This window comes from Hippopotamus amphibius, chromosome 15 (assembly GCF_030028045.1).
Source record: "Hippopotamus amphibius kiboko isolate mHipAmp2 chromosome 15, mHipAmp2.hap2, whole genome shotgun sequence".
Classification (NCBI taxonomy): Eukaryota; Metazoa; Chordata; class Mammalia; order Artiodactyla; family Hippopotamidae; genus Hippopotamus; species Hippopotamus amphibius.
In genome coordinates, this window is record NC_080200.1 from 1724290 (window position 1) to 1752023 (window position 27734).

Here is a 27734-nt window from a genome sequence, read left to right on the forward strand (position 1 = left end):
CTGCTCACCGCAACTAGAGAATGCCTGCACGCAGCAACGAAGACCCAACGCAGCCAATAAATAAATAAATAGATTAATTAAATAAAAAATAAAATTGTGTGATGCATCTGGTCTTTCGATCCTGTCAGTCTGTGCCCCTCACTTACAGCCTCTTCTGGAGACAGCATCAGAGTCTAAAGAGGCTCGGAGTCCAGGTACGGAGGTGGATACACGTCTGGCACCTTGATTCTGCGTTCTCTCAGCGTTCCCGCCCCCGTTCGGCGCTGCTCAGCATTTTGTGTGGATAAATCCAAAGAACAAAGGAGCGTGAGGTACTTGAACAGCCCTCGTGCGATGGACCTGGCTATGGAGGCTGCCGTGATGTGATGGTTCTATATCTGAACATCTGAAGTAAAGATGAGCCTCTTTATTTCATAAATAAGATGCACATATTTTGATTTGAAAGGGACAGAGATTCCACTGCAGCAGGTGTGACTTTGATCCCTGGATGGAGAACTAAGAACCCACATGCCCTGTGGCCTGAGGGGGCGGGGGGGGGGGGGGGGCGGACAAAGAAACAAAGAAACAGAGGAAAGAAAGTTTGGTTGCAAATGCAAGAAAGGTTACAGGTTCCTGTCTTCTGAACAAACCCTCTAGCAAGCTTCTTAGCTGAGAGGCAGGCCGGCTCTGTGGGCGTAGCCTGCCCCCCCCAGCCCCCCCCCCCTCAGAAAATTAAATGTTCTGCTGTTACCATCTTGACATTTGTAATTTTTGAACAAGGGGCCCTCAAATTGTGGAGCTGGTCCCACTGAGAGGCTTTGTGACTCAGGACTTGCCATTTCCGCCCTCTTGGTTTCAGTGAACCTCCTGGCTGGAAGGGGCAGATTCTGAAACGCATACGGGTGTCTGGGGTTTGTGCAGTGACGGACCCGCATTCTGATTTCTTGTTTACTAGATGCCTTGCTCCGACTCAGGGTCGGACTGGTCCCCATCCAGCCCTTTCTGGCTGGCTCTTGTCCTGTTTATAGGGTTCCCAGAGCTGATGAGACACATTCCAGACTCCTTGGCACGACCCCTAAGGCCCTCCCATTGTCCGTCCTCTGCCTCTCCAGACTCAGGTCCTGCCATCCCCCCTCCCCCACTGCACCCTCCACACCCCCCACCCCCGCCCCAGCACCCCCAGCTCCTCCCCATTCCCCGTGGCTCCCCATGGGGCAGCTCTTTCCATCTGGAGCCTGAGCTGTCACTTCTTCCCTTAGTCTCCCAGCCCCAGGTAAACACACACACGTTCCTGGTGATGTGACTTTCCTAGCTTAAGACAATAGGAAAAAAAAAAAAAAAGACAACAGAAATGTATTCTCTCTCAGTTCTGGAGGCCAGAAGTCCAAGATCAAGGTGTTGGCAGGGCTGACTTCTTTTCTGGGGGCTCTGAGGGCAAAACCACCACCCCAGGCCTCTCCTCCAGCTTTGGGTGCTGTCAGCTCATGGCCGCATCACGGGATCCCGGCCTCCAACGCCACGTGGTCTGCTTCCAGCTGTGTGTCTCCCTGTGTCTCTGTGTCCAGCTCTCTCGGTGCTTTCTCTCTCTCTTTTTAAAAATATTTGTTTGTTTATTTGTTTATTTATTTATTTTTAGCTGTGTTGGGTCTTCGTTGCTGCCCGCAGACTTTCTCTAATTGTGGGGAGCGGGGGCTACTCTTCCTGGAGGTGCACGGGCTTCTCATTGAGGTGGCTTCTCTTGTTGCCGAGCACCGGCTCGAGGCACGTGGGCTTCAGTCGTTGTGGCACACAGGCTTAATTGCTCCTCGGCATGTGGGATCTTCCCAGACCAAGGATCGAACCCATGTCCCCTGCATTGGCAGGCAGATTCTTAACCACTGCACCACCAGGGAAGTCCCTCCCCCTGCTTTCTCTTATGCAGACACTGGTCATTGGATTTAGGGCCCACTTGGATCCAGTGTGACCTCATTAACTTGAGTTCATCTGCAAATCCATGTCGTACAAGGTCACACTCACAGGTACTGGGGTTAGGACCCGAACCTAGATTTTGAAGTAGGGTGCAATTCAACCCAATGCCCTAGCCCAGCTCTGAAGCCTTTCCTGAGCTCCTCCCTGTGTCTCCGGGGGAGTGTCATGTCCCCCAGCCTTGTGGAGTGATGATGGTAGAATATGGTGACCTCACTCCGTCTCCCTGGACTCTATGCCCTGGGATAGGCCCTTCGTAAATAAAAGCAGGAAGTGTACTTGGTGGAATCACAGTGAGATGTTTCCTCAGCCAAATGAAAGAATTTGGAAATATCTGTTGCAGGGGGTTGACTCGTGTCTCCTCCAAATTCCTGCTCACCTAGAACCTCACAATGTGACCTTATTTGGAAACTGGGTTTTGGAACTTCCCTGGGGGTCCAGTGGTTAAGACTCCACACTTCCAATGCAGGGGGCCTGGGTTCATTCCCTGGCCGGGGAACTAAGATCCCGCATGCCATGTGCGGTGTGGCCAAAAAATGAAAACGGGAACAGCGTCTTTGCAGATGTAATTAGATCAGATGAGGTCATGATGGAATAGGGCGGGCCCTGAATTCAATGGCCTTATGGGGACGGGAGTGACCACACTGACACGGAGAAGGCCTTGTCATGACAGAGGCAGAGACTGGGGGGATGTGGACTGGCTGAGGACACCAGGGATGTCCCGGAGCCACCAGAGCTGGAGGACGTAGCAGGGACCCTCCCCCGAACCTCCGGAATTTTGGGAAGATGTGTGCATGTCTGAGAGTGGGAAAGAAGTCCCACGAGAGTGGGGGGGCTTCCACCTCTGGGGAACGTCTAGGGCTGGGGCGTGGGCCTGCCCAGCGAGCCTCCGCGGGTGGAGGGTGGGTCGCTGCCTCCAGCCCTCCTCCCACCTTTTTGGAGGCAGATTGCTTTATGGACCTCTTTGGTTTTTTGTTTTCTGTTTTTCTTAAAATAAATTTATTTATTTATTTTGGCTGTGTTGGGTCTTTGTTGCTGCATGTGGTCTTTTCTCTAGTTGTGGCGAGCGGGGGCTACTCTTGTGGTGCGTGGGCTTCTCAGTGCGGTGGCTTCTCTTGTTGTGGAGCACAGGCTCTGGGCGTGTGGGCTCAGTAATTGTGGCACATGGGCTTACTTCACAGCATGTGGGATCTTCCCGGCCCCGGCCTTGAACCCGTGTCCGCTGCATTGGCAGGTGGACTCTTAACCACTGCGCCACCAGGAAGCCCTGTTTGTTTTTTAAAATATTTATTTATTTGGCTGCGCTAGATCTGTGTTGTGGCATGCAGGATCTTCATTGCCACATGTGGGATCTTTAGTTATGGCACGTGGGCTCCTTTAGTTGCGGCATGTGAGATCTCGTTCCTTGACCCGGGATTGAATCCGGGCCCCCTGAGTTGGGAGTGCAGAGTCTTAACCACTGGACCACCAGGGAAGTCTCCAGTGGGCATCTTTGGATGCTGGAGGCCACAGGCATCCCCTGGGCTGGGCCTCCTGCCCAGCAGAGCCAGCTCCCCTCCTTTCAGGGGGCGGGGTCCATGGTCTACACTACATCCCACCCAGTCCAGGGGTGACATTCAAGGTCACTCTGGTGTCGTACATGCTGTGGGTTTTGCCAAATGTATAAGGTCCTTTATCCACCAGGACTGCGCACTACAGAATAGTGTCGCTGCTCTAAAAACCTCCCCATGGCCCACCTGTTCATCCTGCCCTCTCCTCCCCCAACCCCGGCAGCCGGTGATATTTTTACTGGCTCCAGGGTCCTGCCTTTTCCAGAATGTCATCAAGTTGGGATCATACAGCGTGTAGCCTTTGCAGATTGGCTCCTTTCACTTATTTCTGCCTTTTCCAGCTTCTAGAGGCCCCACATCCCTGGCTCGTGGCCCCTTCCTCCCTCCTCACAGCCAGCAGCGCAGTGTCTCCTCTTTCTCTCTCTGCCTCTGACCCTCCCGCCTCCCTCTTCTAAGGACCCTGTGATGACACTGGGCTCCCAGGAATCCAGGGTCGTCCGGTCTCAGGGGCCTCAACTTAATCCCACCTGCAAAGTCCCCTCTGCCCCGTGAGGGGACGGAGCACAGGTTCTGGACATTAGGATGTGGACATCCTTGGGGTCCTGTACCTAGGCCTGCCCAGTCCAGAACCTCCTATAAACGCAATCGTGTAGGCCATCCTTCTGTGCAAGGCTGTTTGTTGGCTGTGGATTTGCGAGCCACCCAGGCTGTCCCTGGTGGTGGTTTGTTCCTTCACATGGCTTGAGGGGCTTCCGGGGTAGCAGCGGCTTGATCCCCTGTTGCCGAATACCTGAGATGTTTCCAGTTTTGACTCTGGGGAGAAGAGTTGGTCTGACATTCCTTCCAAGGCTTTTTGTGGACATGTGTTTTGGCTTCTGTTAGGTAAACACTTAGGAGTGGCATCGCCGGGTCAGAGAGTAGGTGTCTGTTCAGTTTTATAAGGAACTGCAGGACCTTTTTCCGAAGTGGCTGCAGCCCTTCACATCTCACCAGAGCCCTGAGGGTTCTGGATGTGCTGTGAAATGTACCATCGTAACATTTTTAAGTGCACATCTCAGTGGCATGAAGCATATTCACAGTGTCGTGTGACCATCTCCACCCTCCATCTCCAGAACTTTCTTAGCTTCCCAGACGGAAACTCTGTCCCCATGAAACACAGACTCCCCATCCCCGCCCCCAGCCCCTGGCCCCCACCATCCACATCCTGTCTCTGTGGATCTACTCCTCTAGGGACCTCCTGGGAGTGGAACCAGACAGTGTCTGTCCTTTTGTGTCTGCTTCCTCTGAGTACGCTGTCCTCAAGCTTCATCCATGCCACAGCATGTGTCAGAATCTCCTTCTTTTTTTATGTCTGAATAACATATCCCACTGTGCGGAAGGACCACGTCTTGTTTGTCCATCATTCATGGATGGACCCTTGGGGTCTTCCCGCCTCTTGGCTGCTGTGAATCACGCTATGAACACGGGTCTGCAAATAACTGTTCGAGTGTCTGCTCTCAATTCTTCCGTGTACCCAGAAGCAGAGTTGCTGGGTCACAGGGTATTTTTACGTTTAGGTGTTTGAACTGCCTTCTGATCTTTTTTTTTTAAACCTTTTCATTTTCTATTGGAGTATAGTTGATTAATAATACTGTATTAGTTTCAGGTGTACAGCAGAACTGCCTTCTAATCTTATACTTATTTTTCCTGGAGAAAAAAAATCTTTTTCAGTTTCATATATATATATATTTTCAGATTATTTTTCATTCTGGGTTATTGTAAGATACTGAATAGAGTTTCCTGTGCGATACAGTAAATCCTTGTTGCTCACCTATTTCCTGTATAGTAGTTTTGTACCTGTTAACCCCATACTCCTAATTTATTCCCCCCCTTTCCCAAATCTTATACTTTTTGATACATAGGCGACAATTTTTATGTAGCTGAATCTATGAACCTTTTACACAAAGTGCTCCGCTCACTTACAGATCCACTGCTAAAGATTTAACTCTTTGTGATGTGCTGTGAGGCGGGGCCGCGACTCCCGCCACTTCTTCCCGGGAGTCTGGTGGTCCAGGGTGGTCTCTGGGTGACGCAGAGCAGGAAGGGGTGAGATTAAGATCTTCCCAGGCCTCAAACTCTCAGAGGGGTGTGGCGCTTTCCCACGGCCCTCCAAACCACGGGACCCGCGGCTCACGTGTGCCGCTGCTCAGAGAGCTCCCTCCTAAACTCTCCGACTACAGATCAGAAGCTGGAGGCCCCTCGTCTGTGCTGCTGCCCGAAGCCCCGTTCCATCTGTGTTGCCTCTTCCCACGGCCGATGGGGGAGTGGGGATGGCGGGGCAGCCATGATCACCGTCACCATCGCAGGCGCCAAGCCCCCACAGCCCGCCCCGCCCCGTCCTGTCCCTGCAAGCAGTGGCCAGAGCCAAGGAAGGGCCGGAGCCAGGAGGAAAGGAACAGTGAGCCTTTTTATTGTGAATTCATTCACTTGGTATTAATAATTCCACACAATATTAAAACACTGCAGGAAAGTAGGTGTGGCACACCTGCAATTCTTTTAAAAATCAGAAATAAAAACCACTGGACATCCAAACGCAGATGGGGTCGCACCCACTAGAACCACAGATTGCTTCTGAGAACCGGGAACTGGGCTTTACAATGTTTGGCAATGGTCTCCACGGGCAGAGGAGGAAGCGGGCGGGGTGTCGACATATGGCTTCTTTTCAGGGGGCCCTGTGGCAGGCTCTTGAAGGACAAGCGACCTGCGGTGGCCTCACCGTGGCCCGGAACCTGCCCCTGGTCACTCACGCTTGGGGCGGGGGTCCTATGGCCTCTCCCTGCCCGCCCTGGGGCTCGAGATGGATGAGCTGCCTGGTGGCCCAGGGACGACTGGACAGGGTGGCTGGGACATCAAAGGAAGAAAGAGCACCTTCTGCGTCCCCATCGGGGCTGGAGGTCACAACCAAGTCACTAAATTCTTGGCCTGGGGGGTGACCTTTGGGGCGGATGGGGGAGGTGCGAGAAGGCCAGGGAGCAGGGGCTGGGCCGGGCCGGGCGCACGGGAAGCACTGCAGGCTGCAGAGGGGAGGCTGCATGTCGCCCCGCACTGCCTTATTTGGGTGCATGTGTCTTTAATTCCCCCGGGATGTGGTTGAGAGGTGCTGGTTTTCCCGAGGCTCTCGCGCTGCCACGGCCAGCTGCTGGCCTCTCAGGGCACGTATAGTCCCCCGAGTGCCCTGAAACCACGTTTTGACGCTGACACTTTCACCAGGAAAGCACAGCAGAACACATTGTTGTGTGTGCCCCGATGCTTCAGGCCTATGCTGGGGACACTGATGTTTAAGAGGAAAAAAAAAAAAAAAGGGAAAAAAGTGCTTTTTCCTCCACTGGAAATAAACCCAACGTGGGGCTTCGGGCAACCACCACCTCCCTGGGCTCCGAGGCTGTGGGCACCTGGGGAGGCACCTGGGCAGGTGTGGTCATGGGGTGGGGGGATGGTGGTCTTCACCTCCACTGGGGCTCAGTTTACCCAGACCGCTGGGTCCTTGGGGTCTCGACTTGTGGAGGGGGGGGTCTCTGGCCCAGGTTCAGTTTTGCTTCAGGGCTTGGGCGGGTGGGTGGCGGCAGCTGTCGGCTGGCTGAGCCCAGAGCCAGCAAGGGGGCTGCCGAACTCGGGTCCCCCCATCCCCTCAGCCGGGGTCCTGGGCTTGGCGTCCCGCTGGCTTCTCTGGGGTCACTTGGCAGGGACATGCGGCTTGGCACAGCTGGCAGGGCAGGGGCCCGAGAGAGGGCAGGTCTGGGCCCGGGACACTCTGATCTCAGCATCAGGAACCCTTGTCCTCTTTGGGGCCCGGTGGTGGGCGGCTGGGACACTGCGGGCGCAGGAGGAAGGCCAGGCGTGTGCGGCCCGAGCTCGGGCTCAAGGGATTGAGGCTTCTGTCCCAGAGCAAAGGGTGACCCGTCAGCAGATGGCTGCCGGGCTGCCCTCACAGGCAGACGCACTCTGCCAGCTGCCCCTCTGACCCTCGGGCTAAGCCCCACTGGGCCCTGGCCTCCCCCACCCCCATGCCTGGGGTGCACCCGGGGTTTCTAGAACAGGCTCTGTTCCGTCCTGCGCTGCTGCTGGGGATGGGCAGGCGAGGTGCCCCTGGGCAGCTGGCTCCCAGTGAAAGGGGGCAGCAGCGTGGGAGTGGGGGGGCCTGTGGCTTTCTTCTCTGTCCAACTACAGGTGCGGGGGAGCCGGGCTCCCCAAGGCCCCAGGTGCTCCCGGACCGGCCGGAGAGAGCTGGGTGCGGGGGAGAAGCTCGGCCCTGGGTCTGCACACTGTGGGAGCTGCCGGAGGGGTGCTGGGCGTCCCACCAGCCTTCGCAGCTGTGCAAGGTCTGAGCCCCAGGGAAGCGAGGGGAGCAGAGGTGTCGGGAGAGGAGGGCCCGGTCCCCTTGTGCCGGCTGCACTCGCCTGGGATCCTGACACTCCCCCCCCAACCCAGGGCTCAGGCCAGGGGGTCCTGGCGGCGGTAGGCGGAGTTGGCAGGTGAGGGCAGGTGTGCATTTGGCCCGTCCTTCTGCCTCCTGCTCCTTGAAACTGTCTTTGTCACAACAGAGGAAACAGCATTTGTAAAAAAGCCCCGCAGCCCGTCAACTGCACGACACCTTACAGATGCTCCGGGTGCTTGGGTGTCAGGCGGAGGGGGGCAGTGCAAGTGCCTCTCCATTTCTGGGCAAAGGATCCCATCTCCAGGGCCTTGGTAGCTACTTCCAGACAATTTCACACCTTTCTTTTTCTTTTGGCCACCCGCGCAGGAGGCTTGCAGGATCTTAGTTCCCTGACCAGGGATGGAACCTGACCCCCCCCACCGCAGTGGACGTGCGGAGTCCTAACCACTGTACCACCAGGGAATCCCTCACACCTTTTTATACTCTGAAGCGCCAGGCGGCCCTGGGCAGGCCACCCCAGGCTGCATTTCTGTTTTAAAAATGGCCATGGAGATGCAGAAAGTGGAAAACAACAGAACCAACACGGAAGAGCCAAATATGACCACAGCCTCTGACGGCCCACGCTCATGTCTTGCGCTCAAAACTAAAGAAAACACAGCTGGTCGTCGCAGTGACTGGGGCCGTGGGCTGAAAATCCGTTTCTGGGATGGGCGGGGTCCCCAGGAAAGGGCGGGGACTGTGGCGTGGCTGTCGGGTGACAGATGCCACACAAAAGCCACACAGAGGGGTGACCCTGGGTGACAGGGGTGCGTCTCACAGGCAGAGCCCCCCTCCCGGCCCCTACAATCCACGTGTGCATTGTCACCACTCGGCTTAGCTACAGGCTCCGCCAATGACACCTGATTTTAGCGGTGTGGAATTACATGGTTTTAAATGAAAAGGAGAAAAATGTCTGAAAAAAGTGAATTATGACCCTCCCCCCAACTCCACCCAATTTTACTTCACTTAACCACCCCCCGCCCCCCCCAAAAGCATCGCATCATTAACCTGGTGGACGTCTTCACAAATGGTCACGCCAGTGGCTAAGTCACCCAACTCCTCCCCGTCCCCCCGACCCTGCTTGGCTCTGGACCACGACTCAAATGGCAACTCAAGTTTTCAAAAATCGTTACCACATCGCTTGGGCATTTCAGCTATTCCCCATCGGAAGTGGTAGTGAAGGCGGGCCCCTGACAGTGCTGCGATGTGGGGTCTGAAAAGGCATCTGAATCCAGAGGATACATTTTACCTCATCTGGGCGGTGGCAACGTGGTGTGTTTCTTTTGGAATTAAGAGTTTTGCTCGCCTGTGTACTGACCAACGCCCTGGCTGGGGGTGGGGGTGGGGGGGGGAGGTGAGCGGGAGAGAAAACAAAGCTATAGGATAATACAAGGCTTCTTGTCCTTAAAGGGGTTCTCGGAGGCAGGGACTCCCACCAGCAGGGGGTCGCTCCGGGCGTGCTGCTCGCAGTAGCTCATGAGTTCAGAGGAGGCTTTGGAGACCTGTGTGTGGCACAAGGACGAGAGAGGAAAGATGAGAAGAGGCCAAGACACCATGTCCACAGCAGCACCACTCCCAGCAGGAAAAGGGTGGAGACGACCCCAGTGCCTGTCACCGGAAGACACACACGTTGTCCCTCCGCACCCGGGAGCATCACCTGGCCAAGAAAAGGAGGGAAGCCCCGACTTGCGCCACCACGTGGAGGGACCCTGAGGACACGAGGCTCAGGGAGAGACGCAGACACAGGAGGACACACAGGGGGTGGCTCCATCAGTGGGAAACGTCCAGAACAGGCAGCTCCACAGACACAGAGAGGGGGTTCCTGGTTGTCAGGGGCTGGGGAGGGGATGGGGGCATGTCTGTGAATGGGGTGATGGAATGTTCTGGAAGTAGGTAGCAGTGATGGTTGCACAACACGGTCAACACACTAAATATCACTAACGGTAAATTTTATGTTATATGTATTATACCACAATTTTATTTATCTTTTTCGCCTGCACGCACGCCATGTGGGTTCTTAGTTCCCCCACCAGGGATCCAACCCGATTGGAACTTTGGGATTAAAGAAGCAGTGGCAGGACTGAGCCTCCTCCAGCAGGGGTTGTGCGGAGTTTGCAGGGAAGGGTCAGCGGAGGAGTCAGTCTGAGAAAGGACCTGACGGGGAGAGCCCTGCGGGTCCTTCGCCCGGCGGGGGGACACGTCTTCAGCATTTGATTCTTGTGCCCCCTCTGACCCGTCAGGGTCTCCGTGACCATGGCGGGAGGCTGACACTTAGGACTCCCTGCCTCCAAAAGCGGAGGAAGGAGATGGAGGGAGGGCCCACCATAGCCCCGGGGGAAGCGGATGGACGTGGGGAAACTGGTGCCTCGTGTGTGTGTGTGTGGGGGGGGGGGGGTTGCTGGTGGCACCGGGGCTGCACTGTGGGAGCCGCTGCTCTGGGCCCTGCGGGGCCCGGGGCTGGGTTTCAAGTCCTGGGTGCATCTCTGCGGCCTCGGCCCCTCGGCAGCCCCCCTCCCACAAGGGAGGAGCAGTGGGCGGGGACGCTCTGGAAAGTCTGCGGAGGCGCTTCTGCACCCCAGACCCGCAGCCCCAGGCGCCAGGGCCCCGGGCTCGCATTCTAGTGCTCCGCCTGGAAGACAAGCCTCCCGGGACCCTGGAGACAGCGGTGCTGCGTGCCCTCCGCCTCGCCTGCCTCCCTGGCCTCTCACTCGGGCCGGCCCTGCAGTCCTGGTCACCGTCTTGGGGCTACAAAACCTCAGGCGGGACCGGGAGGGAGACCGGTCACGCCCGACTCGGCTCCTCCCCACGTTCAAAGGCCGCCGGGAGAGCCCTTCCGACATCAAACGGGCGGGTGAGTCAGCGGCCTCCGCCAGGGCCGGGGCTGGCTGGGCGCGCAGAGGAAACCACTTCAACCGGGGCTGCTCTGTCTTCAGCCCCAAGGAATGCTTTGAATGCTCAGAGTCCTGGAACATTCAGACGCCTCCTGGGAGGCCCCTCAACCGCGCCCCCCCCCCCCCCCGCCCCGCCCTGGTGTGCAGCAGTCTGCTTCCCACCTGGCAGGGCTGGAGGTGCAAGGTAATCACAGCAGTTCCCCCTGCCCCCTGCACCGCCGGGCCACCCGTTCCTAAGAAGCCCCCCTGCCCCCGTGACCAGCAGTGACCGGGGGATGACGGGGCCGAGGGAAGCAAGCCCTGAGCAAACGCGTGGGGTGATGGCTGACTTTGTGTCTGCTTGGCAAGGCCACGGTTCCTGGCTGTCTGGTCAAACGTCAGCCTAGATGTCTCTGGGAAGGTCCTTTCAGATGAGACTGAGATTTAAATCGACAGACTTTGAGTAAAGCGGATGATATGCAGTAACGTGGGTGGGCCACGTCTAATCAGTTGAAGGCCATCAGAGACAAGACGGAGGTCCCTCAAGGAGGAATGAATTCTGCCTCCCGACGGCCTTGGGACTCGAGCTGCGTCAGCTCTTCCCTGGGTCTCCAGCCTGTGGTCCAGCCCTGCCGACTTCAGACCTGCTGGCCCCACGATCACGTGCGCCAATGCCTTTAAACTACCTCTCACGCTCCCTCTGTGTCTCTAATATACAGTCGTATACCCCTGACTAATCCAGTGGGCAGCTGGAGCACGGCTAACGTGGAAGCATAAACCACCCGTGTCTTCCAGATGGAGGCTCCCTGGCTGTCACCTGGCTGCCTGCAAGCTGTGGTCTGCGGCAGGAGTCAGCTTCCTGGAGACATTGGAGGTGGCTCTCTATCCTTTGCAAAGTGGACATGGGTTTGGTGAGAAGGTGATTTGGAAAAGTGTCAGACACCTTTCTCGTGTAAGAGACCACGACTGGCCTGTTGGTCTATATCCTTTGAAAGCCTTGGATGTCGTCCTGATGTCCACTCGTGGATTTAAGATTCAGCTATATAAGCACACGTGTCCCTCCACACATGGGAGTAACACTCAGCCACGAAAAGGAAAGAAGCCCTGACACGCGCTACCACGTGGACCGACCCCGAGGACACGATGCTCAGGGAGAGGAGCAGACATAGAAGGACACACAGGGTGTGACTCCACGGACGGGAAACGTGCAGAACAGGCAGCTCCACAGGGACAGAGAGGGGGTTCCTGGTTGTCAGGGGCTGGGGAGGGGGTAGGGTGACTGCTGATGGCAATGGGGCTTCCTTTCAGGGTGATGGAATGTTCTGGAATTAGTCATGACGGTTGTACGACATTTTGAATTCACCAAACGCCACTGAATTGCACACTTTAAAAATGGTTAACTTTATGCAAATTAAAAACAAAAAAGAAAGCCTGCAGAGCTGGTTGCCCAATTACGCACTATCTTATTTTGTCCTGCCATGTTCCTAATCCCTGATGGGTTAAGCATTTTCGAAGATGAACTGCTCGTCCTTTTTCTTTTTTTAGCATAACATCAAACATGCTTATTTCAAAAAGTGCAATCAACGCAGAAGTGGCGAAAGTAAACAGTGAAAGCCCCTGTGTCCTCCCTTTCCCGGGACCAGGTCTCTGACTTCTCTCTGCATCTGTCACGACAAGGGAGCTGGACAGAGCTCTGAGGATGAGGGGACAGAAGAGAAAGCGACTGCCTCACGCTGACCCTTTTGGAGGGGCCCGATTTGGGCTTCACTGGGGCCATCCAGGGGTGGATGGCAAGGGCTGGGCGGGCTCACAGCAGACCTCGAGGCCCGCCCCTGGTGCTACTGTGCTCACCAATCCTCACAACAACCCACAATGCAGGTTTACATCAGCTGTGTCTTTCCGGTGAGAAAACGGAGGCTCAGAGAGGTTAAGCGAGTGGTCCAAGGCCACACAGCGAGAGGCACGGCTGAGTGCAGACCCCTGCCGTCCTGCTCGCCTCCGCGCCCACTGTGTGCTGAGGGCATGCCCGGGGGTCTCTCCCTGGCTCACCTTGATGCGCTCGATCCCGGCTTCGATGCGGAGCTGCTCCACCAGCTTCCGAGCCTGGGCTATGTTGTTAGAGGCTGACATTGTCTGCCATCAGCTCTGGGCCCTCGTCGTCCAGAGAGCTGTGGGGAGAAGCAGACGGATGTGAGCCGGCCCGTGGCGCCCCAGGACTGCAGGTGGAGGATGGCGAGGAGGGACGCCCCCACTTCCGGAAGCCTCACAGCCCCCCTCCCCACTCTCAGCCACGCCACCCTGCAGCCACGACGCCTGTGTCCCTGGGTCGTGGTGGGAGGCCCGGCCAACACATCTTCTCCCACAGTCCCCTCCTGCGGCGGGTCGGGGGAAGTGCTCACTGGACGTGACCACTAAGGGCCCCGGGGAGTTCGTAGAACCACCGCATCGGTTCCTGGTTGGCTCAGAATCAGAGGCGTTTTCTCTGATTCCTGCTCCTGCATCCCCTCCCTTCACACTGCTGGCAGAGGGGCCCATCATTCTCTCTGGGGGGCCATCCTGGGCCCTGTGGGGTGTAGAGCAGCCTCCCTGGCCCCCACCACTCAATGCCAGGACCCCCCCCCCCAATGTGACAACCACAGATGTCCCCAGGCATGACCCAGTGTCCCTTGGAGGCAGAGTCACCCGGGGCCAGACCCCTAGCTCCAGACCAAGGCAGACCACATAGGAAGCCTGCACCGTGGGTCCTGGGTACCCAATCCCTTCTCTGCAGGGCCTGGGCTGGTCTCCTTCCTTCATTTGGTCATTTGTCCAGCAAATTAAAATGTAATTTAATTTAAAATCTTGCGATGCCCGTAGATTCACATGCATTTGTAGAAAACAGTAGAGATAGCCCGTGTACCGCTGCCCGGTTTCCCCAGTGGCAGCATCTTGCAAAACCGTAGTGATGTCACCACCAGGATGCTGATACTGATGTAGGGGAGATGGGGGCACTTCCACCCCCAGGGTCCTCACACTGCCCTTTGGGGGCCACACCCATGCCCCCTGGCCCACCCCACCCCGAGTGGCCAGGCCATAGCTATGTTCTCCTTTCATACTTTAGTACCGTAGCCTCGAGAATGTTGTTTATTTATTTTAGGTTGCAATAGGCTATAACTTAGTTTATTAGTTTATTATGAATAAAACGTGCAGCACATCATATATTTCTATCTCACAGATTCAGTGTTAGAAGAATTCCAACACGACAGAGCTTAGACTTGGCAAGAACAATGCAACAGATAGAATAAGGCCACTTAAACGGAAATGGCTCGTATAAGTACAATGAACACAAACATCTTCCAGGTAAGATTTGGTCTATAACTGGGCAGGATTAAGACAAATGCCATTCAACTTCAATTAAAAAGTCAAAATTTCACTGTCATTCAAATAAAAAGTCAAAGCACGCAATGTAGAAAAAAATGATAAAACCATCTTCACCTGACTTACAACCATGTTCAATTAATTGTGAGAATGCTCTTGATTTTATTTTTCAATAATTCATTTACTTATTTGGCTGTGCTGGGTCTTCGTTGCAGGATTCAGGATCTTTAGTTGTAGCATGTGAACTCTTCGTTGTGGCATGCACGCGGGAGCTAGTTCCCCGACCAGGGATCGAACCCAGGCCCCCTGCATTGGGAGCGCAGAGCCTTAGCCACTGCACCACCAGCGAAGCCTGAACAATGCTGTTTAAATGGAATCACATTTAATGGATGGAGGCTTTGGGGATTGGCTTTTTCCCCCACTGGGCCTAATTATCTGGAGACCCACCCCAGCAGCTGCGCTTGTCAAGGGTTCACTCCCCTGCAGGCTGAGTAAAGGTCCACGGTGTGGAGGTGCCCTGTTAGCCCTTTGTCTGTCCAAGGACACCCGGGCTGGCTACTGGTTCTCTGGCCATGTCAGCAGCAGAGCGGCCACGGGCGTTTGTGTGCAGGCTTCTGCATGAACGTAAGCCTTTATTTCTCAGGGATACATGCTGAGGAGTACTTGTTCGATTTTTTAAGAGAACGCCAGACTGTTCTTTTCCCATCCAATCTACACTTAGTGAGCCCTGGGATAGTGGTTCTCAACTGGGGCCATGCTGCCCCCAGGGGACACTGGGTGACGTCTGGGGACATTTGCGGTTGTCAGAACCCGGGATGCTGCTCAACCCCCCACCGTGCCCAGGGTGGGCCCCCACAGAGGATGACCCGACCCGGCCCCAAATGTTGCTAATGCCTGGGTTGAGAAATTGACTCTGATTCCCTAGCTCACACGACACCCCAGGATAGATCCCTGATGGTCAGGCAATGTGAACCAGGGGAGCCCCCAGTGCCTGTGGGTCCCCTCCCCTCCCTCCCTCTCAGGTGTGTATTTAAATGTGTGCAGCAGCCCAGGACCTCAGAAGTCAGATGGTCACGGAACTCAGTCTCATGGAGGTCCATGGAATCCCTAACCCAGGGGGTCTCACCCAGGGGGATCCTGTCCCCAGGGGATACTGGGCGACATCTGGGGACATCTGTGGTTGTCACAACAGGGGGAGGGGCTCCTTGCATTGAGATGGGATCCAAGAATGACCCAGCCCCCGTGTGCGCATGGCCTGGGTTGAGGAAGCTCCGCGTGGTGTTAGTTCAGGATGGGGCAGGGTGCAGAGCCCAAATTCAGGAGTACCAGGGAGTACCCAGGTCATTCAGTAGCACCATGTGCTTCTGTCATGATACACTGTACCTCAGTCTGTTTCCCAGTCAGCAGAGAGGGGTAGCTGCAGAAAGTAAAGCCAGAGTTCAGGTTCTCAAAAAATTTCCCTCGGGGTAATGAAAAGGAACGGAACAGACTGTGGACGGGTATGTCTCGGGTGGCCCTGCAGGGTGTCGCACGGAGTGAAAAGGCCAGCCCCCAGAGTCACATGCTGTGTGTTTCTATGTGCAGAACATCTCTGAGATGACAAGGTCGTGGAGATGGAGGAGAGATTTGTGGTTGCAGGGGCGCCGCGGCCTGGGGAGGGCTCTGGGTACACAGGCAGACACCGGGGTCCTTGTGCCGGGGGACGTGCTGAGTATCTAGACTGTGGTGGGGGGTTCGTTTGTCTGCACGGGGGATCGACGTGCAGAGATCTCAACACACACACACAAGTAAAACTCCAGGAGTCTGTGTCAGGTAGGTGATGCAGGGACTTTCTCTCCGTGATCTGGTGCAACTGTGTGCGAATCTACAGGGATCTCCATCTCCATTTTCATTAAAAGAAAATCCCTTCCACACTGCTGGCTGCCTGCCTTCCCACCAGACACCCAGGCCCCTTTCTGGGTCAGAAAAGGCCCGAGTGTGTCTACTCTGGGTGCACAGGGCCCACGTGTGGGCTTCCAGAGGGCTCTGATTCAGCAGACAGCTTCAAAGCAGCCACAAAACATCCAACTCAGGGAAAACCGCCCTTGGTTCGACTTAAAAATACCTAAATTACTCAGTGCTAAATATAGACGCTGACAGAGACAAATGGGGTGGCCCCACGGCCTGTTTCCCTTGGAAGGCCCGGGTGTCCTGCTCAGCGGCCACACTGAGTGTCCCCCAGGACCCTAGGAGCCCCGGCCACCCCGTGGGGCCACCCCCAACCGTGGCCTCCCTGGTGCGCTCTAAACCCCTTGGCGCTGCTCGCTTTCTGTTCTGGGCGCGATGCCCTGAGAGGCTCCCTCCTGGCTGGGTTTTAACTTGGGCCCAGGGGACGGCCAGAGGGGGCTGCACTGGGGGTGTGTGCGTGTGCTGGTGTGCGCACGCACACGTGTGTCTGTGTGTCTGTGCGTGCACGCATGTGTGTGCGTTTCTGTGCACGTGCATGTGTGAGTCTGCACGCGTATGCAGGCATGTGTGTCAGCGTGTGTGTGTGTGTGCGCGCGTGAGTGGCTGACACCAGGCACGGTTGCGTCACGGCAGCCCAGACAGCAGAATGAAGCCCTGGTCCTGGCGGTGTCACGGCCAGTCGCTGCCTCACCGCGTGCCCCTGGGGTTAGGTCAACTCCCGCAGGACAGGCAGCAGCGCTGAGTCAGCCAGGGAACATTCCTCCCCAGCTGCCTCTCCGCCAGATGCACGTGACGGCCCTGGGCACCCGACCTGGCCAGGCCTGCCCGGGCCCAGTGCAGCCTTGGAAGGCCCTGGAAGCCGGGCAGGGCCTTGGGAAGCTGGCGGGGCGGGGGGGGGGCGGTAAGAGGGTGGGAGTGGGCACCCCAGGAGGGAGGGGTGAGGCGGTCAGACCTGCAGGCGGCAGTCAGGTTCCTGCCTGGGGAGAGGCCGGTTCAGGCCTGGTGAGGCCAGGGGCATGACTTGGGGTGAGGTTTGCCTAAAAATAGAGCCTTAACAGACGCCACCAGGCCCTGGCTGGCCTCCCAGTAAAGGGCTAGGAAGTCACCAGGGTCAGGCTGGCTCCCACAGAAGCATCGTGGGCGCGTGGCTGCAAGGCCAGGACCATGAAGGCCCTGAGCGCACAGGGATGCATTGTGAGGCTGGGCTGATTACAGAGGGAGGGTCATTGAGCGAGTGTTACAGACCTGAGCCTGGGCGCCAGGCCCGAATGCACAGGAGGATTAAACACGATGGGGCGGGATGGGGGGGGGGGGGGCGGTTCTCGATTGCGGGCTGGGGGGTAGCTGGCTGGGGACACCTAGTTAGAATAGGGTCCCTCCTCCCAGGCCCTGCTGACACTGGGGCCAGGTCACTCTCTGTAGGGGGCATCCCGGACACTGCAGGGGGTGGAGCAGCCTCACTGGCCCCCACCCACTCGATGCCGGGTGCCCCCCAGTCATGACAAACACAGAGGTACCCAGACATGCCCCATGTACCCTGGGGGCAGAACCACCCCCTGGGGTTGGGAGGGGGAAACTTTGGGTAACATTAGCCCTCTTTTTCCCAACCAAGAGATTCTGTATAAAGTCATAGGATGGGGACTTCCCTGGTGGCACAGTGGTTAAGAATTCGCCTGCCAATGCAGGGGACACGGGTTCAATCCCTGCTACAGGAAGATCCCACATGCTGAGGAGCAGCTAAGCCTGTGTGCCACAACTACTGAGCCTGCGCTCTAGAGCCCGTGAGCCACAACTATTGAGCCCATGTGCTGCAACTACAGAAGCCCACACGCCTAGAGCCCATGCTCTGCAACAAGAAAAGCCCCCTCAATGAGAAGCCTGCACACCACAACGAAGAGTAGCCCCTACTCACCACTAGGGAAAGCCTTGATGCAGCAACAAAGAACCAATGCAGCCAAAAATAAATAAATAAACTTATTTTAAAAAAAGTCATAGGATGAAAAAGAAAATATACACAAATCAGGGGCTTCCTAGGTGGCGCAGTGGTTGAGAATCCACCTGCCAATGCAGGGAACATGGGTTCGATCCCTGCTCCAGGAAGATCCCACATGCCGCAGAGCAAATAAGCCCATGCACCACAACTATTGAGCCTGTGCTTTAGAGCCCATGAGCCACAACTATTGAGCCCATGTGCTGCAATTACTGAAGCCCACGCGCCTAGAGCCCATGCTCCACAACAAGAGAGGTCACGGCAGTGAGGAGCCTGCGCACCACAACGAAGAGTAGCCCCCACTCACTGCAACTAAAGAAAGCCCGCGCACAGCAAAAAAGACCCAACACAGCCAATAAAATAAATAATTAAATTTATTTAAAAAAAAAGAAAGAAAATATACACAAATCAGTGAAAATGTACAGAATGTTGATTCCCTGTTTCAGAGAAGTTACCTCCCAGCAAATGAAGCAACAAAACGAGTGGAGAAGATCAATAGCTATGGTCGTATACAAGTATTTAGAACTTCTTCACGGCAAACTGATAAAACTAAAACCCAAGGCCAGTGACCTAGGAAAAGTCATGGCAACGATGAGCTGCAAGGTGACCTCTTCGTCTCGTTAGTAATACTGTAGCCAGGTCCCACTGAAATATCGGGAAAGGACTCACTTGAGCCACTCACGTGAGAAGTAATTTAACCCGTGAAACGCAACGTGAAGGAAGTGTGACCTCGTTAGCACTCAAGGAAAGCAGGCTGGAGGAATCGTGGGCTGCCCAGGACACCGGGAAGGCATCACCTGATGCAGGTACAGATATGCTCGTCCCCGACCCTCTAGTCTCGTCGAGGGATCTCAGCCTCGTAAACAGAACATCAGGAGCTACAAGGCTGTCTTCTCAAATCCCTTGCTGGGGCATTTATCCCGAGGGAAAAAAAATCAAAAGAAATAGAAAGCTATATATAGAAAGGTGTTTGCAACGGTGTTATTTATAATAGTGAAAAATTAGAATGAAACCATGTGTTCTGAAACGGGGCAATGGCTAATTCGACAGGGCGTTTTCCTAGTGGCGCAACTTTCATAAATGGTACCCAAAGATGGGGAGCCCAGAGGAGGTGTTTCATGAAAAAACAGGGAGATGGACAAAGTGAAGGTGTGCGGCTATTTACCATTGTATTAAAACATATGTGGATAAAGGCAGAAGGGGAAACGTCAGAGTGACAGTCTGGTTAGTGATTGTTTTTATGATTTCCTTTAATGAAATGGTTTCCATTAAGGTACAAGTTGCATCCAGTAAAGTCCGTGCTTTGGGGCATGCCGTGGATGAGAACTTAGAAACGCATACTGTCCTGTAGCCAATACTGATTGTGAGTAACACCATGGCGAACATTCATGTACAGGTTTTTGTGGGAACCTAAGTTTCCATCTCTCCCAGGGAAATGCCAGGGCGTGGGAACTCCTAGGACAGGTGTATGTTTAACTTTACAGGTTAAACGTTTTCAAACAGTTTCCAAAGTCACTGCGCTATTTTGTGTTTTGAAATAATTACAGACTGACAGGCACTTGCAAAAATTGTACAGAGTGCCATGTATCCTTCTCCCTACCTCCCACAATGGTGACGTCTCATGTGACTGTGGGACAGTGTCAAATTGGGACACTGCTGCTGGCCTGATGCTTGCCTGGCTCAGGTTCTACCAGCCCTCCCACGACTCACATGTGTGCAGAAGGGACGTTTGTCACCACTCACCCCTCCAGGAAGGTTTGGTCTAAACATGGCCCATCCTGGCTGCCGACCCTGGCTGAGACTGAGTTCCTCCCTCCTGCACCCCTCACCCAGCCAGGCCACCTGCCTGCACACCTGCCACCATGAACACCCCCACGGACATCTGTGGCTGGACCATCCTCTGTGAGGGGCCATCCTGGGCACTATGGGGTTTGAGCAGCGTCTCTAGCGCCCACCCCCTCAATGTCAGAAGCCTCCCCAGTGTGACAACCACAGATGTCCCCAGACATTTCCCAGTGTCCCCAGGGGACAGAACCTAAGGTTTTTGTGGAACTCTCTTACCAGAAGAAACCCTGCCGCTAAAAGAGGTTCACTTAGGCAAAATGCAAACAGTGTTTTTGGAATGAAAATGGTCCAGTTTGAAACGAAATGGTACTGAACAGAATAGAAGTTTGTTTCAAAAGAGGGTTTAAGTTTCTTGGAATCTGGGAATTCCCTGGAGGTCCAGTGGTTAGGACTCTGTGCTCTTACTACCGAGGGGGCGGGTTCAATCCCTGGTCAGGGAACTAAGATCCCACAAGCCACTCAGCCTGGCCAAAAAAAAAAAAAAATTTCTTAGCATCCAACAACCTCTGTGGCTGGGAGAAGTCACATAGGGCCAGAGTTTCCCTCGAACTCAACCAACAACACATTTGAAGGAGGAGAGAGAGGTGGAGGGGGAGCCCTGGTGGAAAGTGGTAGACCCGCATTCTGTCCCAGCTCCCAAAACTGTGTGGCTTTGGGAAAGTTACATCCCTTCTCTGAGCTCCAGTGAGCTCTGCTCAATGCTCAGAGCAACACTCTCTCTCAGCCCAGGGCGAAACTCCAGGTCCCCAGGTTCCTGTGCCGGGGGCCGGGGGCCCTGCAGGCTGGCGGCCATGGGGAGGGCCTTCTTTCCAGAACCTGCGGCAACGGCCAAACATAAACACAGCTGCTGGGGAGATGGAATGAGAGATGAGGTGACCTGGACCTCCTGCGCCCAGCCAACGTGGACTGGCCAGCTTGCTGCAAGCTATTGAGAAATCTCGGGGAGTTTGCTGGCACCGCGGTGGCCACACCCCTGCCCTGCCCAGGGGCCGGGCGGGGCAGGGTGTCACAAACCACCTGGCCCAGGGGAGAGTGGGGCAGCGTCTGAAGTGGACTGTATTAAAACGAGGAGTGGATGGGACTGGTGGGAGCGCTGGAGGTGGAGAGACCTGGAATGGTCTGTCTCCACGCCGTCCAGACTTAACCCCTGCGGGCCTCTGCCCTTCGCAGCCCTGAATCAGAGGTGAGACTGCGTTCCTCTCAGCTGGGCCCTGAGCACCGACAGGCTCTACAAACAGGCTCCCAGGGGTTCCACTCACTGGAACTGACAGAGTTTAAAATAAGTGAGGTTGGAATTTTAGCAGCAAATTGCAAACTAAAGAAAAAGACTGAAAAGGGACTTCCCTGGTGGTCCAGTGGGTAAGACTTCACACTACCAATGCAGGGGGCCTAGGTTCGATCCCTGGTCAGGGAACTAAGATCCCACATGCTGCAACTAAAGATCCCACATGCTGCAACTAAGCCTCCGTATAGCCAAAACAAACAAACAAATAAATAAATCCTCAAAAAAAAAAGAGAGACTGGATGGACATGTGGAAACTGACAATATCTGAAATGAACACAATGGGAGAAGCAGTATCGTTAAAAACAACTAAGGAGAACATTAGAGAACTAGAAGATAGGAAATATCCAGAATGAAGCATGGACCACATGAGACAAGGTGAAAGACACAGAGGCTGCAGTAAGTTCTGATACATGTGTAACTGGAGCTCTGGAAGGAGGAGAGAGAGAATGGGGCAGAAGCAATCTTTGAAGAGATAGTGATTGACAATTTCCCAAAACTGATTAAAAAAAAAAAAAGACCCTATGCCACAGATTCCAGAAGCCCTAGAACCTCAGGCAGAAAAAACATTTTAGAAACTGACAGAGGAATGACCAACGAGCACGTGAAAAGGTGCTCGGTGATTAGTCATCAGGGCAAGTATAAATGAAAACCATCGTGGGAGACTGCTTCACAGCCACTAGAGTTGGCAAAATCTAAAAGATGATGACACCAAGTACTGGACAGTACGTAGAAACATCAGAATCTTCTCGTTACTGATGGCAGTATGTGATGGTACAACCACTCTGGAAAGTGGCTCAGCAGATCTGTGTAAGGCTAAACACACACAACCTATGACCCGGCAATTCCACCCCTAGGGATTTACCCAAGATAAATAAAAACACATTTCCACAAAAGGACTTGTACAAGACGTTCATACGTCTGTATTTGTAATAGCAAAAACTGGAAGTAACCCAAATGCCCGTCAACAGAATGGATAAACAAACTGCGGAAACTCATACCATGGAATACTACTGCACAGCGGGAAGAAGAACCTACTGGCAGAGGAAGCCACATGTGTGACTCTCAAAATACTTTGTCAAGTGAAAGGAAGACAGAGATTGACAATGTTCTCTGGGACTTCCCTGGGGGCACACTGGTTAAGAATCCGCCTGCCAATGCAGGGGACATGGGTTTGAGCCCTGGGCCGGGAAGATCCCACATGCCGCAGAGAAACTAAGCCCTTGCGCCACAACTACTGAGCCTGCGCTCTACAGTTCACGAGCCACAACTACTGAGCCCATGTGCCACAACTACTGAAGCCCGTGCGCCTAGAGCCCGTGCTCCGCAACAAGAGAAGCCACCGAAATGAGAAGCCCGTGTACGGCAACGAAGAGTAGCCCTGGCTCGCCACAACTAGAGAAAAGCTGCATGCAGCAACGAAGACCCAACACAGCTAATAAATAAATAAATAAATATTAAAAAAAAATAAAAATGTTCTCTACCTTGAGGTGTTGGTGTACACAGGTGTACAGACTTGTCAAAATTCATCAAACTGTATATGTAAGATCTGTTCATCTTACTGAAAAGGAATTATACCTTAATAAAATCAGTTAATTACAAAACAAAGAAACACAAGCTGCCAGAGGAAAAAGGACCGACAATTTGACGGACATGCTGAAAATTCTAGACCTGGTGAAAATAAACTTCAAGAATCAGGGTAAAATAAAGACATTTCAGACAAACAGAAAGACTTTCTCACCAGTAGACCTTCCTTATTAAAGGTAAAATAAAAAGATGTTAGAGAAACATGACCCCAGACGGAAGGTGGGAAAGGTAAGAAGACACAACCAAACCAAACCAAACCAAAATGTTGAGGAAGAGAAACAGCTCAATAATGTAATTCTAAAGTCCCCGTGGAAAAACAAAAAGGAAGTGGACAACCCTGAAAACCCCTGGAACACATAAGAATCACAAGAGCCATCAATTTGATATCTACCTCCACCCAATATGTCAACAGAAGATGCTCTAAGGTTCTGCCTTGAAAATTGTATGATGCTATTTTAAATTATGCTGTTTTGGTTACTGGGTTCCAGAGATTGGACTCAGTACTACTTCAGGAGGTCACTCATTTGAATTGTGTGATTTTACACACAGAAAAAAAAGTCAGCATCTGAAAAGGACATGTATACCTCTCTGTCTGCTGCAACTGGTCCAAGGCCAGAGTGATGGGGGACCAGGCCAGCTGTCCCCGAAGACCTCTCCTCGGTCCAGCCGGACCCTCCTGCACAGACACCACAGGGCCCTCACCAGCCCCAGGCAGACGCCTGTGTCCCCCACCCCCCAACCTCCCCACCCAGGGGCGTCTGCTCCATTCCCCACCCCTTCCATCCCTCCTCTCAACAGCCGGAGCGACTTCTGAAAACGCACCTGAGTCTGTCCCTGCCCTACCCAGGAACCACCCGGGGCCCTGCAGCCTCACAAAGTCAAGTACAAAGTCAAAGCTTGTCACTCACTTTCCTCTGACAGGAATTCCTCCCCCACCCCCTATTCTGCCTGCTATGGACTGAATGTGTGTGCCTCCCCCTCGCCCCCCACAAAATGCATGTTGAAGACCTATTTCCTCTGTGACAGTATCAGGACGTGGGGCCTTTGGGAGGTGCTGAGGTCAGGAGCATGGGGCCCTTGTGAATGGCATTGGTACCCTTATTCAGGGCTGAAGGGACTGGAGTCCTGTTTTCCACCATCTGACCCCATTCTCTGGGTGCAGAGAACGTGCCTTCCTGGGCCTCCCGGTGTGGGTTAGTTCACGTCTTGTGTGGGGACCTGCATTATGTCCAGCAGAGTCCTAGCGTGGCGACTCCCGTCTGGTGGTTTCTAAGTGACCCTGGGACTCTTGGAGCCCTGGACACTTTTTCACAAGGACTTGAGCAGACTGTGCTGCCAGCTTCTGACGGGGCTGCACGTGTGTGGCTGGGAAACCTTTGCACCATCACCTCTGCACCTCACGGAGGACCCCCCACCAGGACTTCTCAAGATCACACTGCTGTCCCCTTGCTTCTGGTGACGTGGGCCTGGCGTTTCCTGGCAGCCGAGTCCACTTCCTTCCACATTGGTGAGTTAGGCGGAGTAATGGGAGCTCCCTAAGGTGGCACGAGGGGCCCGGATGCAGCAGCTCTGAGATGCCTTTCAGACTCTGGGTCTTGCCAAGATGCTTAGTGTGACTGTGTGTCCAGATTGCTCATGGGGGAGGGGAGGCTGGGATGCATGGCAAATAGGTAACCAAGACCTCATGGGGGTGGGCAGGCCGAATCTCGGTCTCCTCATGGGCAAAGCCAAGGAGACAGCAGGCCCGGGGCCGGGGGGGGGGGATCCCAGCCCCTGCCAGACCCTGGGGTTCCGAGCCCTGAGCAGCAGGGCTGATGGGAAAGTGGATTGGCCCATGCCCGGGCATCCAGGGAAGCCCTGACCCACCGGGCGTGTCCCTGGTGGGTAGATGCGGAGGCGGAGGCCGGAGAGAGCAGACGTGCTCCCCTGCTCAGCCATCTGATGCCTTCTCTACCCTCAGAGGTGTTTTCCGGCGGCACAGGAAGCGGTGACAGCAAGACACAAAAATGCCTGCGATTCCTGTGAATTCCGCGCGTAGCTCTCATAGCTGGGAAGAGTGCCACTCCCAGCCCGCTCGATAAACCGACACCCGAGCTGAGCCGCCGGGGCTGCTCTCTTACCAGAAGAGAAAGAACGGGATGCCAGTAGAGGCTTCTGAAAGTTGGCTGGTTGGGCTGAGTAAAGGGAAAAGAATGTGAAAAATGTGGCCGGCGGGGCAGAGGCTGGGCGAGCTGGGCATTCGAGGAGCAGCTCCTGGTTCTGGTGGCCCAAGAGGTGATGCAGCTGGGGGGCCACTGGGAACACCGCCCATCCCCCCCACCCCCACCCCCCGGCTGTGGGGTCTGCCTGCAGCAGGCGGACACCCAAGCTCAGGCCCGGCCTGGCTCTGAATTCTGTGTGCTGAACATGGACCTGCAGCCCCGGGGCCTCCGTGTGAGATGAGCTGCTCCCCGGGAAGGCGCGGCCACAACTTCCAAAAGCAGCACGAGCCGCCAGGCCTGGGAGGAGCTGGGTTGGGGGCCCTGGCTCTCAGAGAGAGAGTGTCCCCAAAAGGCCACCTACTGTCCTGAGGAGGACAGACGAGTCCAGGGTGTGTCCGTCTGGGCACTGCTGACATTGGTACCACCCCGGGCACGGAGGGGTGATGACCAGCAGGCCTGCCCCACCCCCTCGATGCCAGGATGCCCCAGTCCTGACAACCACAGACATCCCCAGACATGGCCCCATGTCCCTGGGGGGCAGGACCGCCCCAAAGTTGAGAAGCCCTGGGTTAGAACCCCTCAGGGTGATGGTTCTGTCCTGAATTTTACTGTTACAGACAGTAAGGAGAATCCCGGGAAACGGCAATGAGGATTTTCTTTCTGTCGTGCGGTGTTGGTTTCAGGGCCCATCCCGAGTCAGGGCTAATGCCTGCTCTCACCTGTGGCCTGGAGAGACGCCCTGGGCCATGCACAGGCGGCCCCACTTCCCCTGGGGGGACCACTGGAAATGACAAGGCATTTGTCCCACCTGACCTTCACCAGCAACCTAGCAAGGGCTCCTTGGGGCTGTACCCACCTCTACGATGACCCCCAGTGACCTTGTACAATCCCCTCCCCTAGAGTGTGGGCAGGACCTGAGGATAGGAAGGGATTTGGCTCTAGGCCGGGCCATGTCGTGTGGCACAGGGGACAAAGGGGGGGATACCCTTGGTGGGCCTGCTCTAATCAGGGGAGCGAATGTGAAAGGGATTCCATGCCAGGGAGACCCTCTGTTGCTGGCTTTGAAGCCAGAGGTGGCCGGGTGGTAAGAAATGGGCACGGCTGCAAGGGAAGCAGAGGCCCCGGTGCTACAAGGAACCAAATTCTGGAACAATCAAAATGAGATCCAGATGAGGCATTTCGACTGCAGCCTGGTGAGACCCTGAGCAGAGAGGGCAGCCACGCTGTGGCCCGACTGCTGACCTCCAGAACCGAGAGCTGGAAGCTGCTAGGTCTGCGATAGCTTGTTACGCGGCACGCATAGCTGATACACTGGGCAGGGGAGGGCCAAGTGGGGTCTCCTGACTGTCGGGCTGGCTTCTTTCTAGCACTTTCCATGCTAGACACTGGCTGCGGGGCTGGGGACAATTCCAGCTGGCATCTAATCCTCCTGCTGAGCGCGGACGGGACATTCATTCTCTTTTGTAACAGCCCTGAGATGCAGATAAAGCATTAAAGCCAGAGGAGTTTCTGGCAGCTTCTCCATTAGCATCCAACCCTCTCCCCATGGCTGCTGCCTCCGGGACATGAGAGCCACACGCATTTCATCTCCTGGCGGCCCAGGAAGTCGGCCTCAGTGAGTCTGAGCCCAGAGAGAGCCTGCTGCTTCCAGATGGTTCAAAAACCCTCCTCCACAGCCTCCTCACCCAGGCGGACGGAGCTCGGACGTCCGGCGAGCTGTGTGAGTCAGAGCCCGAGGAAGGTGGCTATGCAGATGGAGGGGGGGCAGCTGGCAGCGGGAGCCTGTGTCCCCGGCCTCGTCTCCGGCCTGCGAAGCTCTGCTTTCGGGAGGGGAGGGAGGCAGGAGGGCGGCAGTGACTCCTCGTCCTCAGAACAGAAACAGCCTTCATTTTGCTTTAAAACTTCCGGAACCGGTAGCTTTATAGCTCACTGAGCTTCTGAATTCTTTCCTCCCAGGGCCCAGCAGTCTGACCCCCATCCCTGCCTGCCATTAAACAGGAAGGAAAGAAAACACCACCCCCCGCCCCAGCACAAACCTCCAGTCAGATTCGACAGGAGGACAAACAAGGCCCTGGGTGAGAAAGCAGGCTCTCCCCAACCCCGGGGATAATCACCCCCCCAGTACACAGCGTTCAGAAGAAGAGGAGGCGGGCTGCTGTGTTGAAAGAGGAAAGAAAATCCCAAAGCAAAACAGAACGAGATGAGGTTTGGAAGAACAGTCTCTGGGCTTCTTTTAAGAACGAGCTGCCCTCTTGCAGGGCCTGGGGGACAGGCTGGCTGACGGCTGTGCCCGCGTGCAGGTTGATTACTGTGCATTTCTTACACACCTACTGTGTGCACGAGGCTTCGGACCTGCACGCCTCCGGGGGAGACCCTTGCACCACAATCCATGGCACGGAAACCCCTAGAACAGCGGGTCTCCACCAGGGGCGACGTCTAGGGCATCTGTTGCCATCACGACTAGAGTGCTCCTGGTATGGACAGGGTGGGACCAGGGAGGCCGCTCCACACCCCACAGCATCTGGGACAGGGTGACCCGGTTTTGATGTCTGCAGCCCCAAGGCAGAGAGACCTGCTCTAGACGCTACAGAAGTGTGCACATGCTGAATGTCTGGGTGATAAAGTCAGAGGAGGGGCAGGTGCCTTGCAGTGTCCCCAGCATCTGGGATGTGGTGGCCTCCTGGCCTCGCCCCCGGCCCCAAGCAGGG

General features: G+C 55.2%; 1 protein-coding gene across 2 annotated transcripts in view; it reads right to left on the bottom strand.

Annotated features, from left to right (window-relative positions):
* Positions 1–5921: 5921 nt before the first annotated feature.
* Positions 5922–27734, bottom strand: part of GNG7 (G protein subunit gamma 7) — a 147296-nt gene continuing 125483 nt past the window's right edge. For both annotated transcript variants that reach the window (XM_057709866.1, XM_057709867.1), the window contains exons 4-5: positions 12867–12985; positions 5922–9449 (exon numbers count right to left, since the gene is read on the bottom strand). In XM_057709866.1, the coding sequence (XP_057565849.1) occupies positions 9324–9449; positions 12867–12947 (207 nt within the window). In that variant the 5' untranslated portion in view covers positions 12948–12985 and the 3' untranslated portion in view covers positions 5922–9323. The remainder of the gene's footprint in view (positions 9450–12866; positions 12986–27734) is intronic.